General features: G+C 41.6%; 2 protein-coding genes across 2 annotated transcripts in view; one reads left to right on the top strand and one right to left on the bottom strand.

Moving 5' to 3' along the window:
* Positions 1-4,081, top strand: part of shkbp1 (SH3KBP1 binding protein 1) — a gene marked incomplete at its 5' end in the record, with an annotated part of 24,740 nt that extends 20,659 nt beyond the window's left edge. Inside the window, 2 exon segments of the mRNA XM_034235907.1 lie at positions 1,061-1,163; positions 1,749-4,081. Of these exon segments, the coding sequence (XP_034091798.1) occupies positions 1,061-1,163; positions 1,749-2,496 (851 nt within the window).
* A 931-nt stretch (positions 4,082-5,012) lies between these two features.
* On the bottom strand, positions 5,013-15,969 carry esrrd (estrogen-related receptor delta). Its single transcript, XM_034235895.1, has 8 exons — positions 15,914-15,969; positions 15,315-15,600; positions 14,210-14,360; positions 12,010-12,126; positions 11,281-11,388; positions 10,366-10,527; positions 9,833-10,096; positions 5,013-5,349 (listed from the first exon to the last, which is right to left on the bottom strand). Exons 1-8 carry the CDS (start codon positions 15,967-15,969, stop codon positions 5,123-5,125), a joined length of 1,371 nt encoding a protein of 456 aa, XP_034091786.1. The 3' UTR covers positions 5,013-5,122.
* Positions 15,970-17,359: the final 1,390 nt, after the last annotated feature.

Raw genomic sequence — 17,359 nt, 5'->3', positions numbered from 1 at the left:
CCTCAGAGTGATAATTATAATAATAAGGAGAAATATGAAGGTGTATTTCAAGCTTGTTATGTAAATAAGTCATTTGGCTTTTTTCTTATCAACTAAGATTTGTTAGAAAATGTTTCCAACTTTAATTGACTGAATTTATCTGAAAAGTGATCTTATTAACACATGAATACTTAATGCATCACTTTTGACTTTTTTTTGGTGTAATACATGTATACATTTATATTTATGAATATAAGACCAGCACAAGTTTCATTTGTGGGCCATACTCCATTATACTTGTTGAATTTGCTGAGGGCCGATTCAAATGGTCCGCAGGCCGCATTTGGCCCCCGGGCCGTAGTTTGGACACCCCTGATTTAAACTAACAATCTTTGTTTTCAATGTGGAACAAATCTGCTCAGATCATCAGTGTTTTAATCAGGATTTAAAATGAATTCTGTTGATCTGATATCAGGACAGAGGACAGGTGTTTTAATTAACTAGCTGTAATCCTCGTGCTTCATTTAGGAAATGTTTTCCTCTACATTTCTTTATGATTTTAGCTGTGTTTTTGTGCATTTTAAGAGAAAACCTTAAAAAATGCTCTGATAGATATGAGCTCTGTGATTGGTCAGTGAGGGATGTGAGCTCTGTGATTGGTCCGTGAGTGATGTGATATCCCTCATTGGTCAGTGAGTTATGTGATTAGTCGATGAGTGATGTGAGCTCTGTGATTGGTCAGTGATGGATCTGAGCTCTGTAATTAGTCGGTGAGTGATGTGAGCTCTGTGATTGGTCGGTGAGTGATGTGAGCTCTGTGATTGGTTGCTGATAGATGTGAGCTCTGTGTGAGTGATGCAAGCTCTGTGATTGGTCAGTAAGTGATATGTGATATGTGCTCTGTGATTGGTCATTGATAGATGTGAGCTCTGTGATTTGTCGGTGAGTGATGTGAGATCTGTGATTGGTCATTGATAGATGTGAGCTCTGTGATTGGTCGCTGATAGATGGGAGCTCTGTGTGAGTGATGTAAGCCGTGTGATTTGTCGTAATGTGAGCTCTCTGATTGGCTGTCCCTCAGCGCTGGGCGGGCCCACAGAGGAGGAGCTTCTGGAGCTGTTGGACCAGTGTGACTTGGCGCTGACCCGAACACCTGACAGCACGCCCCGGGCCTCCACCTGCAGGTACAGTGACAACACACGCCATGTTTTAAAGGGACTGGAGTTTATCACACCTACACATTTTATACAGTATTTTTAAGAGGTGTTCTCATTCTTATATGGACATAAAGTAATGTATTTTGTACTTTTTTACATGTATACTGTCTCCGTTTTCAGTTAGAGAAATAAGAGCAGATATAGAAATAGTATTCAACTATTGGAAACACTGTTATTAAATTAAACATGTTTACAAGACATATAAATATACAAAAAAAGGAAATAACAATCTGACAAATTACCGTAAAAAACATGTATTTATAAATGTGTTCATCATAAATAAAAAATACAATACAAATATAATAAATGTCAATCAATCAATCAATCAATCAATCAATCAGTGTTTATTTATATAGCCCAATATCACAAATGTTACATCTGTCTCAGTGGACTTTACAGTTGTACAGAATATTAATACGACAATACGACACATGTAAAAAATATAGCAGTATATTTGATGAAATAGTTACTGATTTGCCGATTCCTCCAAATCTTTATAATGTTTTTTAACGTAGCTCCTGATGTATTATTAACCTCTTCCTGTCCCCGTAGCCTGTACTCTCAGATCGGAGACGTCCTCCGGATGGAGCGCCTCCTCTCTCCTTCAGCGGGGGGTCACAGAGGAGGCGCAGCTTCTGGTTCCTCTGCCTCTCTGTGCGGCAGTCTCCCTCGACAAGCCCCGCCCCCTGTGCCTCTCTGTAAACCCGCCCCTCGAGACTCCGCCTCCTCAGGAGCTCCACAACAACAACAACCACAACAACAGCCCCTCGCTATCCCCGCCTACAACTCCAGCCCACGGCCCCCCAGGCAGCGGGAGTGGGGGGGGTCGATGCGGCGAGGCAGTTTCGTGGAGCGTTGCCAGGAGTTGGCGAAAGGCTCCGAGGCGGCGGGGGTTTCTGGGTTTGGGCCAGAGGGCGGGAGGCGGAGCTTAGCCGTGTGCACAGAACTCGAGGCGAGGTTTGGCCTCAGGACGCCGACCACCTTCTCTGTGTCGCCCGGAGCACGAAACTCCCCAGGAACGCCAGGAACGCCTTCTTCATCGTCATTGTTGTCCTTGACGCCTTCCTCTTCATCACCTTCTTCTTCGCCGCATCGCAAGACCACGCCCACTCCGCCTACAAGCCCCGCCCCCCACCCCACTATGAGCCCAACCCGTTCCCAAGCGCCCGCCTCCCCAAGACGTGGCGATGAAATGTCTCCGGATGAAACACCGGCATCAACAGAGAGTTCTGACACCCCCCCTGCCAACGCCGGACCCCCCACCAGTCCCAAACCACACATGAATGAAACCAGCTTCTGATTGGCTGTCAGACTGATCCTTTGTTGCTATAGTTTAGGTCTAACTAATGTACTGGATGTCAGGAGGAGAAGAAACAGCAGGAAAACAGAACTATTTCAAACGGCGGAAAGTCTCCACTACAGCTGCCCTCATCATTAAAGAGCTGCTGGGATGTCGTATTCCTGTGTTGGACCCTGAAGGCAGCATCTCCCTGGTCCAATGGGATTCCTCCCTGTGGTTCTGGATTATTGCAGTAAATAATCTTTGTGTTAAACAAACGTTTATGATACTAACACGTCATATTAACATCACTTTAACATCAGCTTTTCATATTTTGTTTGTCAGCAAATCTTTTCTATCTGGGAGCTTTTTGTATCTATTAAAACACAAAAGCTAAAAAAGTTAGTTTTTTGTCCTGACTAAATTCACACTGATACTCAAAATCACGTAGTCTTCAGCCTGAGCCTGAACGCCTCACCGTCACAGCCAATCAGCTCTCAGCTTTTGTTCTCTAATTCACCATCAGTGCTGCCAAATTAATTTCTGATATCTAAAAAATTAAAATGTCTGTATAACTTTTTTTTACTCCATATTTTACTGATAATTTGCTGGAAATAACTTTGTTTTTGGGGAAATAATTATACTTTAAAGTAATATTGAAAACGTTATAATTGTATATTTGCTGAATTGTATTTTTCACATTTTGCGTGTTTGGGTTAGTGATTATTTATACCATCATTTTGTTGAAGCACCATTTTGTTGTATTTTCTATTTACGGCTTCATCGAAATGTTACTTTTTACTTCACTTCACACACTTTCTTTTTAAAAGAAAACATATTAATCTCATAAATGACATTATAACAGATTATACTACCCAGCAGTTGATAAAGTAATACAAAAAAGATCCGTAACAAGAATCAACACAATAACTCAGACATTACTGATTTAATCAAATATATATTGGCTTTTACTGAACACTTTAAACGTCACCTATTATGCAAAATCCACTTCTCCATGTCTCTTCTACACCATTGAGTTCTTTGTAACCAAATGTCTCTCAGAGGGGCGTGGGGAGGGGCTCCTTGTTTTCATCTAAAGTAACAGACAGAGAATCAGCACTTTGGAAACAGAGCTGAAACAGAGGGGATTATGGGTAATGCTGCAATGATCTGTTTGATGTTTCAGCCAATCAGAGACAGGCTCTGGATATATCTGAGACCTGTGAGATATTGATGAAGAAGAAGAAGAAAATAGGGGACCTTTAAGAAGAAGAATCGTTAGTTGCAGCTCCAACAAACACCCATCATTTGTAATGTTTCATCTGTCCTGGGAAAGGTTGTGAATATTTGTTTTTATTAATGTCATTAATTTTCACTGCTTATACAAAACATTCCACACTTAATTTACTTCTCCTTTTGGATTCCCATATTTCCTACGGCCTGTGAATGCAGCATCTGTGGCTCTTCATGTAAACTTTATGAAACGGCTCCTAGTGAATGTAGAGACACTGTAAGTATTTGCGTTTGATACGATGGATCGTTTGTATAACCGTGTTTTTTATAACCGACTTTGTATTAAAAACAATAAAATAATTGACTCATAAAACCTTTTAATCAACTAGTGACCAGCTATTCTTTAAACGTCTCTGAACAACAGGAAACTTTATGACCTTAAAACGTTTCAGAGACAAACAAGTTCACAGTTCATTTAAAAATATCTTTATATTAATAAAATATATTTTTTATTACAAAAATAAATGGTCCAGGTTTCTCAGCTCGTCATGTTTACATCTAAGACAACAACTATTTCTACTTTGATAAGTATACACATAGGTAGAAGTACTCAGATCTTGTACTTGAGTAAGAGTAGAAGTACTCAGATCTTGTACTTGAGTAAAAGTAGAAGTACTCAGGTCTTGTACTTGAGTAGAAGTACTCAGAACTTGTACTTGAGTAAAAGTAGAAGTACTCAGAACTTGTTCTTGAGTGAAAGTAGAAGTACTCAGATCTCGTACTTGAGTAAAAGTAGAAGTACTCAGATCTTGTACTTGAGTAAAAGTAGAAGTACTCAGAACTTGTACTTGAGTAGAAGTACTCAGATATTGTACTAGAGTAGAAGTACTCAGAACTTGTACTTGAGTAAAAGTAGAAGTACTCAGAACTTGTTCTTGAGTGAAAGTAGAAGTACTCAGATCTTGTACTTGAGTAAAAGTAGAAGTACTCAGAACTTGTTCTTGAGTAAAAGTAGAAGTACTCAGATCTTGTACTTGAGTAAAAGTAGAAGTACTCAGATCTTGTACTTGAGTAAAAGTAGAAGTACTCAGAACTTGTACTTGAGTAGAAGTACTCAGATATTGTACTAGAGTAGAAGTAGAAGTACTCAGAACTTGTACTTGAGTAAAAGTAGAAGTACTCAGAACTTGTACTTGAGTAAAAGTAGAAGTACTCAGAACTTGTACTTGAGTAAAAGTAAAAGTACTCAGAACTTGTACTTGAGTATAAGTATAAGTATATTTTTGCATAAAATTGTACTTGAGTAACAGGGAAGAATTAGGATAAACTAAAGCACTTTATTCTGTCCATTGGATCCTTGGTTGAGAAATGATACTTCAATTACATGCAATGATGAAGATGATGATGAAGGTGTCTACAGCATCATCTCCAGCAGCAGTCTGTGTAGCGGTACTCTTTGCTCCCGGTGTATCCTCAGCAGGTTCCTGACGGCCCGGTCAGCGGTCTGTCTGAGGAGGGGGAGGCTCATCAGCAGCCGGCCCCCCCGCGGCCCCCCCACCCTGGAGGCCTGGAGCTCCTGCAGTGCCCCCTGCAGGCCGTCCTGCAGCCGCTGCAGCGAGGAGGGGTCCAGAGGGTCCGCGTCTGAGAGGGGGGGGGGGGGACTTTAGTTATATACACAATATCAAATATACAGAATAGCATGGACGGAGATTTCAAGGCATATTTCCATATCGTTTAAAGGTCACCTATTATTTAAAATCCTCTTCTTCATGTCTCTTCTACATCAACATGTGTCCCCTCTTCTTCATGTCTCTTCTACATCAACATGTGTCCCCTCTTCTTCATGTCTCTTCTACATCAACATGTGTCCCCTCTTCTTCATGTCTCTTCTACATCAACATGTGTCCCCTCTTCTCCATGTCTCTTCTACATCAACATGTGTCCCCTCTTCTCCATGTCTCTTCTACATCAGCATGTGTCCCCTCTTCTTCATGTCTCTTCTACATCAACATGTGTCCCCTCTTCTTCATGTCTCTTCTACATCAACATGTGTCCCCTCTTCTCCATGTCTCTTCTACATCAACATGTGTCCCCCTCTTCTCCATGTCTCTTCTACATCAACATGTGTCCCCTCTTCTTCATGTCTCTTCCACATCAACATGTGTCCCCTCTTCTTCATGTCTCTTCTACATCAACATGTGTACCCTCTTCTTCATGTCTCTTCTACATCAACATGTGTCCCCTCTTCTTCATGTCTCTTCTACATCAACATGTGTCCCCTCTTCTTCCTGTCTCTTCTACATCAACATGTGTCCCCTCTTCTCCATGTCTCTTCTACATCAACATGTGTCCCCTCTTCTTCATGTCTCTTCTACATCAACATGTGTCCCCTCTTCTTCATGTCTCTTCTACATCAACATGTGTCCCCTCTTCTTCATGTCTCTTCTACATCAACATGTGTCCCCTCTGTGGAAAGAGACTGAAAGTTTCAGGAACGAAGATTCTCTCTCTGACGTGAAGAAGAGGGGACACATGTTGATGTAGAAGAGACATGGAGAAGAGGGGACACATGTTGATGTAGAGAGACATGAAGAAGAGGGGACACATGTTGATGTAGAGAGACATGAAGAAGAGGGGACACATGTTGATGTAGAAGAGACATGAAGAAGAGGGGACATGAAGAAGAGGGGACACATGTTGATGTAGAAGAGACATGAAGAAGAGGGGACACATGTTGATGTAGAAGAGACATGAAGAAGAGGATTTAGCATACTAGGTAACCTTTAAAGCTGCATATAAGGTACCCCCTGCCCCCCCCCCCCCCTATAGTCTGCTATATGCATCTCTCTATATTAAAGGCAGAAATGGGCTTCCACAGATTCCAGCTTTTCAAATAGTCCAATTTACTGACATGTTACTTTGAGTGTGTACTGATGGTAGACTAAACACTAAGTTAAAAGGTTTTGACTGCCCTTTAAGTTATTTTGTAGTTATGTTTAATATATTTGAGGTTAAGGTGTTTTATAACATTTTGTAGTAGGCTACAGTGTTTCAGGACCTGCATTTCAAAAAAAGAGTCTGTGTTAATCACAGGTCACTAGACGGTCAAGTGGGAAACCAAAGAAAGGTCAAGGTCAGCCTGTGGGTGTTTATATACACACACACTCACGCATGCATCCTCCTCTATTGTATGAAATATTGATATTCGGACATTTAATGGACTGAGAAAAAAAGACTAAGACACATCAGGCTGAACACACACACACACACACACACACACACACACACACACACACACACACACACACACACACACACACACACACACACACACACACACACACACACACACACACACACACACACACACACACACACACACACACACACACACACACACACACACACACACACACACACACACACACACACACACACACACACACACACACACACACACACACACACACACACACACACACACACACACACACACACACACACACAGCTAACAGTTTATAGATCCAGAACCGAGTCTATCAATAAACGTTATTGACCCGAGGCTCAGACAGTGGGAGACTGACCAGACTTCAGCTGGAAGTGTCCCAGCATGCACTGCTTCAACAGGAGTGTGCAATGCAGTGATATTGATCAGCTGTTAAAACACAGCATCAACAACAACTCTATTTAAAAAAGGGTTTCCTATTTTGAGCTAAATCCTTCCATTGTTGTCCAAAAATAAATCACTAGAGCATCAAATGAGGATTCATCCGCCGCTGAAAATAGTCCCGTACAAATGCAATGTTTCCTCCTTTTGTTTTAATACATCTAAACTGAGCAGCCAGTGCTTTAAGGAGGACATTGGATATATATTTAATGTAAAGATAATGTACTCTTTTAATTAAACTACAGACTGATTTTTGGTATGTAATGATGTTTGTCTTTAAACCAGAACGTTTTGTAAATAATTGTCGGATTACGGGCGACAAACAATGATTCATTTATATGAAAAAAATTATAAAATATGACGTTTTGTTGCACTTTTAATATGGAAATCCTCATGAGTAAAATCACAAGGCAACACATGCAAACTGTCATATTAATGCAGTAATAATACAGTATTTCACTCTGACGTGTAGCTCTGTAGCGGGTCGTGTGACATGGTAAAAATACACATGTAAAGTACCTCATATGCACTTAAATACACAAAAGAAACAAAAACTAAATCATAATTGTCCAAGTAATGAAATGAACTAGAAGGGGCACTTGGAGTGTACAGACCCCAGATATCGCATTGTTAACAACACTTTTAATTAATGCATGTATTAGATCAAACGTTTTTTTTATACACACTTTCATTACGTTTCATATGAATTGGGATCGTAGTATTTCCGTAATCCTGCCAACAAAGAACCGATATTTAAACCGTTTACACCAGAATTAGAAAACACCAAATGTCACTCCCCCCAAAAGTTATTGGGGCTAATCAATACTGCGCTGCTTCAGCTCCCAGCCTCTGATCAATATCAGAAACACTCCTCTGGATCAATACGCTCAGACCCCCTCCCCCCAAAACTTATCCTCTCTAATTTTAAATCAATATCAGTATTCATGTGTCTGTGTCAGGCTCAGGGGCACCGGGGGAGGGATGGCACGGATCACACCAGAAAGACTGAGAAAAAGGGTAGAAAAGTGTCAAAAGAACTATAATTTAACGGGAAGACTAGAGTTAGAGGAATGTGAGAATCTGGTGAGGGGTATTTCCAAATATCTGGAACAAACTCCCAGAAACCTGCCGGTCCGCTGCAACTCTGACGACTTCTAAATCCAGGCTGAAGACTTTTCTTTTTGCCGCTGCTTTTAAACATCTCACACCGAACTGTAACTGATATTCATGTTTTATTATCTTTGCTGATGTTTCTAATGTGTGTTTTATGCTCTTAATGTCTTTCATTTTTGTAAAGCACTTTGAATTGCCTTGTGTTGAAAAGTGCTGTATGAGGCCCCGTCCACACGGAGACGATATCAGTTATATCCGTTAAAGTTCTTATCGTAGAGAGCAGGGATCACCAACTACATTTGTCTCAGGGCCAAAATGATTCCTAGAGACGCTTTCGGGGGCCAGCGATTATTATTTTTATAGCCCTGAATTTTATAGTTGTTGACGGACGGACTGGGGGGGGGGGGGTGCTAGTGGAGCACGCTCATGTAATTTCAAGTCGCAGGAGCCTCGTAGCGGGGGCTATTGCGGAGCGCATAAAGCAGACTCTTCACGCTAACGAAGGATCACTTCTTCTTCAGAGCAGGGACGCAGTCTACTGTCCCGCAGCTGCTGCCTCTCTGTTGGACTCCGGTACTGCACATTACTCACGAGTCATTGTAAAAATAAATGGAGTGAGGGGCGAACGCACTAACCACTCCGCCAGCGCCACAGCGCGTGCCGGATGAGAATGTCTGGCGTGCCAGATTTGCCAGTTGATGGTCACTGCGATAGACGCTTCGTCCACACGAGGCCGAAACGGAGCCGCGGCTTCGCAGCCCGAAACCGATACACTTTGAAACCGGCTGCCAAAGTGGGTAAGTCTGGAGACGAAACGCTTGCGGCTCCGTGTGTACGCCCTATACGATCATTTCCTGAATCGATGACGCCATAGCCCCGCCTCTCCCCACCTCTCCTGCTCACCCAGCGTCATTGCTGATGCGTTTCGCCAACAACTACAACAATGGCGGATCAGAGCGTTGCGTTCATGCTCCAGACGATTGTAATAACAAATATTTGTAATTCCAATACAAGACTATGTTATTAAAAAAAAAGCTTAAATTAAAAAGGTTTGGAAATTGTAAGATATGCTATTGCAATTGCTAGAAAAATATATTTTCATGAAATTATTTCGTAATTAGAAGAAAACTTCTTCTAATTCTAAATAAAAATGGTGTACTTCATAGAAAGTTTCACGATTTATCAGAAAATATCTCGTATCATATATAAAATGTTGTGATTATGTGTGTGTGTGTGTTTGTGTGTGTCTATGTGTGTGTGTGTGTGTGTGTGTGTGTGTGTGTGTGTGTGTGTGTGTGTGTGTGTGTGTGTGTGTGTGTGTTGTGTGTGTGTGTGTGTGTGTACCAGTGTTAGCGAGGGCCATGGCCTTCAGCATCACCGCCTCCTCAGGGCTCATATTCATCGCCTGATATTTGGCGCTCAAGTGTCGCAGCGCCTCGTAGAGATCGGCCAATCCCGCGGCTCGACACTGAGCCTCGTCCAATCGCAGGTTCTCGGCGAACACAAGTTCCTCCCCCTGCGACCGCCAGGCCACGCCCACCAGCAGCGCCTCCATCCAACCGCTCTGCAGCAGCAGCATCTGGTCGACCAATGAGAGCGCGGCGAAACCTGAGAGACAGAACAGGTGAGTCTGGACGTAAAAAAAAAGTGGAAAATAAACAGAAATGTTGAGAAAAAGTGAAAAAGATGACAAGTCCGTAACCGTCGAAAAAAGTGGGAAAGAAGACATTAGAAAAAAGTTAAAAATAACGACAGTCGAAAAAAGAACGACAGTCAAATTAAGTAAAAAAACAGACCAAAAAAGGATGATCACGACATACTGTATTAACGTGTTGAAGTAATTAAAACGATCTTCTTCAGTGTGAAAGGTGACTGACCTGGGATCTGTTTGGCCCAGCCAATCAGGAGCAGCAGCTGGCGGTTCAGGAGGTCACAGAGGGTCAGCACGGTGCTCAGGCTGCTCTCATTGGTCGACTCGTCCTGAGTGGCGGACAGGGGGGCGGGTTCTGTCAGCAGCAGGTGGGAAATCACCTTGTTTCCTGATTTATAAAGGAACATGTGATCATTAATGAAACACGTTTTCTCCTATCATGCTTTGTTTAGGCATATATTAGAGTTCTCAGATATATCAAAATATGTCTATGATGTGTTTTGCTCAAAATACCAAACAGATCATGCATTTTAGACATCCCTCTTAAAAAAAGAGGGGGCGGAGCTAATGCCTGCAGAATTTCCCAGCAGATAGTCAGCAAATGCTGCTGTGATGAAACTCCATATCATGTTCCAAACCACATCAAGGATTCTCTCTGAGACAGGATGGAGCTCAAACTCTTTCTCTCTCTCAGGTTTACCACCAGGTGACTTCCTTTTGATTTCCTGCTTCTTCACACACACTCTCTCCAGTGCAGGTTAGCTCTGAGTGTTAGCATGCTAATGTAAACACAGACCATATTACGTCCAAAACATGTCTCATTGTCTCTGACAGCAACGTTTCTGATTGGCCCGTGGGTGTAAAGCCCGCCCACATTTCAGATATTACATCATATCGGACGCAGATCGGGATCAGCTCCGTTGTTCCCTCGTTTTAGTGCGGCGGAAAAGAGAGAGGGTTTTATTTCCTGACACTTTGTGAGTCTCCTGACACACCGGACACACACCGGGGACACACCGGACACACACCGGGACACACTGGGGGCACACCGGGGACACATAGTGATGTAGAGAAGACAAAGTGCATTTTGCATGATAGGAGACCTTTATAAACAGACGGACTCCATGTTGTGTGAACTCACGGCAGCTGGCAGGGGGGCTGATGGGGGCTCTGCAGTAAAAAGTGACTCCGCTCTCCGTCGGTCTTTTGTATTTCTGACGCCCTCCTCTCACTCTGTCCATCCGAACACCTGAAACACAGACCCGGGGGGGGTTACCTTTCAGCTTCATCAGCTTCCTCTACCTCCGCCTTTCCTCTCTCCACTGTTAAAGCTTTTCTACCGGACAGAAACACCACGATCTGAGTCTCTGCAGCCGAATGAAATATAGAATGACTACAAATCAGCTATAACTTTTCTTGGCGACAAAAAGTATCTCTCTTACGACGTTAGGTCTTTGCTGTAATTCCTTTTTTTTCTAGAATGTTTGCAAATTGTTTTGTCACTTTATGGTCAATGTGCATCTCTTATTGTCACTCCTCCTAACTCTTTGATTCCCTGAAGTCATGATGAATGTCTTTGAGGTCATTTTGAGTTGTATTTGTACAACTCAAAATGACCTAATTAGTCTTTTAATGCCTTTTTTTTGTATTTTGTCCTTTTCTGTCTCTTCGTAATCATGTTCTGTCTCTTCGTCGTTGTTTTCTGTCTCTTAGAAGTTGTTTTCTGTCTCTTAGAAGTTGTTTTCTGTCTCTTTATAGTAATTGAATGCCTCCTTTTAGTTGTTTCGTCTCTGCGAGCGTTGAAACTGAGCCCTCTCACTCCTATCAGACTCTTGAAGTCGCTGCAAAGGCTCATGGGAGCTGAACGTACCCTCCCTCATCATGCCGGCCTGCAGACACTTCTGGAAGCGGCACGCCTGACACGCCTTCCTGCGGCGCTTCGTGATCTCACACTCGCTCGCCACCGGGCAGCTGTACTCAATGTTACCTAGGCAACAACAAACAGGAAGTCAAACGACATCACATCCTCTCTCCGTGACACAGCTGACAACACAACGTTTTCATCATAACTTTAACAAGTGCACTGAAAAACTGAAATGTTGACTTCAGGTTCAACTTAATATTAACGCTTTAAACTAACCTAATACAGTTATGTGACATTTGTTGACATAATACATTTAATAAAAGTCAACTTTTCAGTTTTTTCCGTGTGTTTGAGGAGCTGGCCTTTACGAACAGATGTGAGGGTCTCGTCAACTATGAAAATATGAAAGGTTTTCATATTTCAAAATACCAATAGTTATACATGTGTGTGTTTGTTTTCTCATAGACTGGCTGCTTTAAGGCGACATTTGAGTACATTGAACCCGTCAGTTGTATTAAATGAAGCATGATCACATCCTGAGAAAATACATGCCTCTGCACAGGAAGTACATCACATGTTTCGGGTTCATCTTTTCATTTAGAGCAGGGGTGTCAAACTCAAGGCCCGGGGGCCAAATCCGGCCCGCGACTTCATTTTCTGTGTCCCCACAAGAGCTTGCAAAGAATATAATATGTTCATTATACGGTTACATGCTACTTGCATGTTGTCCATAAACTAAATGTCCCACAATACATCTCACATTTTACTTTTTTCTCAGAATTAGATTTTTTTTCTTCAAAATGTAATTTTTTCTTCAAAATGTCACTTGTTCTTGTTTTTCCAGAATATGGCTTTTCTTTTAAAATCATTTTGTGACATTCTCACTGAAGAGACTTGCAATTATTTGCCCTAGACTTCTGCTTTCTGTCGTAGTTAATCATGAAGTTATTACCCTATCCAATAATAATCCAATGCAGAGGCAATCATGTAATATAATACATTATTTTATATATATTAAATATTTATATATGTATTTTAGTATAGTCTTAAAGTTACAACCGGCCCTTTGAGTGCAACCATTATGCTGATGTGGCCCGTGATGAAATTGAGTTTGACCCCCCTGATTTAGAGGAACAGCTGGAGGTTAGGATTAGGATTGCAAAATTACGGGAATTTTGAAAGATGGAAACTTTCCATGGGAATAAACTGGGAATTTTCTAAATTGGAGGTTGGCTTTTCAAAGGGAACTTAAATATAGTTGGGGAAAGTATATTTTAGCATAATCTTGACTAAAACAAACAGATGGCATTCAAGTACACTTGAATATCCATGCTATAGCACACTGCTTACTGCATGGCTATAGAGACCACGCCCCCTACAGGCACTGTGCATTCCTCCATCACATGCACAGATGATTTCGAGAAGACTGGATCACACTATGGGACTTTGTGGTGGGAGGAGGGCTCTTTTCATTTAACATTTTGAATGGGACTTTGTGGGGATTTGTGGATGGGGGGTGCATTTCTGTTCATTTTTAATGAGTGGGGTTGGGGGGGTTGAGTAATATTGAACTCAACATTCCTGTTTTTGTTCTTCAATGAAACAAACAATTGTTCAATAAAATAATTAAAACTTGTTCTGTTCTAAATAAAACCATTTTTAAAATCTGTTGAAATGTCATGTTTTTTGTTTAATTTTGCATCGAATATTTCCAAAATTCCCAGCTTAACTTCCCATGGAAACTTTCCGGAAATGTGCCTCTTTGCTCGCATGCATGTGTTTATATATGTGTTTGTATATATATGTTTATATATACAGTCTATGGTTTAAACACACACACAGATTAAAGAATCAATCAGACACGACTAATCAATCACCAATCAATGGGTTTCTGTTGCTCTGGTCTGAGTCCTGCTGCAGCTGGTGTGTGTTCTCGCTGCTTCACACACTAATCAATGCACTATTGATATGGTATGTTATCCTTTTGGTACTTTCACTATATTTTGATGAGAATACTTTTCTACTTTCACTTGAGGAACATTTTGAATGCAGGACTTTTACTGAAATAGAGTATTCCTACACTCTGGTACTTCTACTTTTACTCAAGTACAAGATCTGAGTACTTCTACTTTTACTCAAGTACAAGATCTGAGTACTTCTACTTTTACTCAAGTACAAGATCAGAGTACTTCTCCTTTCCCCTCACCTTGCACGCTCCTCTTGAAGAAGGCCTTGCAGGCTTCACAGGATGCGACGCCGTAGTGGAACCCGGAGGCTCGGTCTCCACAGACCAGACAAAGCCTCCGAGGCCCCGGGGCCCCCTGAGGCAGGAAGTCCCCCCTCAGGATGGAGTCCACCTGTGAAGAGGAGGCCAATGCTCAACATCTGCACTTCTGCAAAAAGAATTAAGCTTAAAGGTCCCCTGTTCTACTGTTGTCATCAATATCTCACAGGTCTCAGATATATCCAGAGCCTGTCTCTGATTGGCTGAAACGCCAAACAGATCATTTCAGCATTACCCATAATCCCCTCTGTTTCAGCCCTGTTTCCAAAGTGCTGATTCTCTGTCTGTTACTTTAGATGAAAAGAAGGAGCCCCTCCCCACGCCCCTCTGAGAGACATTTGGTTACAAAGAACTCAATGGTGCTCTAGGAGGAGATTCAGGTGATAAGGGGGGGGGGGGGGTTACCTTGGTTGGTGATTGGCTAATGGTTACACAAGACAACACATCGTTATGACATCATAAAGTGGCCAAAATCTGATCAGCTCATTTTCAGACAGGTTTTTATAGAAATGGATCAAAAAGAGAGAGAATCTTTGTTCAGGATTTGGCGATGTGTCATCAGCACTCCGTTAGCATAGCATTAGCTTTCTTACCTGTTTCTTGATGACCGTAAAAGTAGTTTTTCTGCTTCTCTCATTTCGAGGCTTCGATTTTAGAAATTCTAAATGATCACTAAAACAAGTGATCATTTTGAATTTCCTTAAAGTCTTTTTAGTCATCAGTTTAAGCGTGTCTCTTTGGTTTTGAGTATTCTTGTGTCTCTTTGGTTTTGTGCTTCCTTGGTCGACCTTTTGATACTCAGTGACTCTTTGAGCTCCTTCTTGTTATTTTGAGTCTTTCTGTTGTCCTTTTATGTCGGCTTTAGTATGTCTGCGTAAGTTTTTCTGGCCCCTTAAACCTAATTTAGAGTCTCTTTAAGAGGGTTTGGAGGGTTTTTGTGCACCTGTTCGTCACTTTAAGTTTGTATTTGCATCTCTTGGTTGTTTTGAGTTTAAAACGATTCAAATGAAATAAAAAAGATCTTCACCTGTGCTGAAAACGAGTCCGTCTGCGACACTGAGAAACACACGGAGGCCTCGGACAACGCCAGGCCTCCGCTGCTGGAGGGGAACCCTGAAGCACAGCAGAACGAGGAGGAAGAGGAGGAGGAGGAAGAGGAGGAGGAGGCCCGGTGAGAGGGGCTGAGAGAGGGCATGGTGTCCAGGCGGAGAGAGGGGCTCTGGGGGGAGGAGAGGAGGAAGGAGGTTGGAGACGGAGCTTCATCAGTGAGGCAGAACGAGGAGGAAGAGGAGGAGGAAGAGCAGTCCATGAAGCTGAGGAGGAAGGGTGAGAGCAAACAGAGGATGGAGATGAAGAATCTCAAAATAAAATGCTTTTATTCTGAAAGTCCTCAAAATGTTGTGCACTTTCATTTAGCAATAAATGTTCATTCAAATGTTTTTCAGAATTGTAAAGTTGATTTTGAGATGTTTGTACTTTACTTTGACATTTTATTTTTGCTGTTCGTGATCACAACTCCCTCCTGGTTTTAATAAAGGGTAAACAAATCTATAAAACAAACATCTAAACACATATTTCTGTATTTCTGTACGTTTAAATAAAGTTTTCAAACAGACGGTTTCTCACCACTGTGTGCTGATGAAGCGACAGTCGTCCGTCAGACAGAAATCCTTCAGCTCCATCCTGATCCAGATCAGCAGAACAATTCAAATGGAAACTGCTTCAGCGGTGCGTTCAAGCACTCCGTAAAAAAGGGTTTAAGGTCCAATAAAAAAAAGCAGAAAATAGTCAAAACGTTCAAGAAAGATGAGCAGATTTTTTAAACTCTGAGCCTGCGTTTCCTGCAGAAAGAGTAAAAGATGGGGGGTTAAGAGGACACAGATAATGGACTGATGATCAGAGGTGTCTTCCCTGTCATTTATATGTCTCCACTGAGGGGGCGGGGCCTGGAGGATCAGCCAATCAGAGTGCAGCATCCCTTCTTCTTCTCCTATCATCTCTATTGATCTGACAGTGACAGATGTAGGCCGTGTGAAGCTGCTCCACCTGCACCATTCAACATGCTTTATTATTATTAATACAACAGATAATTAAATATCACACGTATAGACTGTTTGTGTGTTTAAGTTATAGAAAAATGAATGTATATTAAAAAAAAAGATTGTATTGATTATTTTCCATGTAGGAAGAAAACGCCTAAAAAAATAATAATACATAAAACAAGTAAAAGTAATAATAGTTTTTAAATGTAATACCACATTTTGACTTTTTAACAATATCTTTAATAACAAATTGCAATATGACTTGTGATAATGTTTTAGGACAAATTAATCTATGACTTTTTAAAATATGTTTTAATAACATACTATACGATGAATATTTCCACAACCTTTTGATTTCGTACTAAACTATGTTGGTCTGAACTACATTAGATTTTAAAGCTTTAATAACTTAGCAGTTTCTGATGAATAAAAAGCAATCTATAAAGTAATGTAACTTTTATCAGCGTCAGCAGGTGAGTTTTCAGAGAGTTATCCCCAAATATATGTGTGTGTGTGTGAGTGTGTGTGTGTGTGTGTGTGTGTGTGTGTGTGTGTGTGTGTGTGTGTGTTGTGTGTGTGTGTGTGTGTGTGTGTGTGGTGTGTGTGTGTGTGTGTGTGTGTGTGTGTGTGTGTGTGTGTGTGTGTGTGTGTGTGTGTGTGTGTGTGTGTGTGTGTGTGTGTGTGTGGGTGTTCATGTATTTCAGCCTGGTGTGTCTTAGTTTTGTATGTAAGCTGATATTCTGCTGGCTCACAGTTTCAGCCTCAGCACTGAGTGAACCCCTGTAATCCCATTAGTGCTGTCTGAGGCTGAAAGTGTGTGTGTGTGTGTGTGTGTGTGTGTGTGTGTGTGTGTGTGTGTGTGTGTGTGTGTTGGCCTACAATAAGGTGGCTTAGAGTCCTACATTTAAACGGTGCAGGCATTAAGGTTGTGCATCTACGTGGAGGATTAGCACGTTAGCATTCAATCTAAAAATGCTACGACATCGGAAACTGCTTTGTGAAATCTCCCAATAATAATAAGTAACATATA

Source organism: Gymnodraco acuticeps, unplaced genomic scaffold (assembly GCF_902827175.1).
Source record: "Gymnodraco acuticeps unplaced genomic scaffold, fGymAcu1.1, whole genome shotgun sequence".
Taxonomy (NCBI): Eukaryota; Metazoa; Chordata; class Actinopteri; order Perciformes; family Bathydraconidae; genus Gymnodraco; species Gymnodraco acuticeps.
The sequence above is the reverse complement of the archived record's forward strand: the minus strand, read 5'-3'. Positions and strand labels throughout refer to the sequence as shown.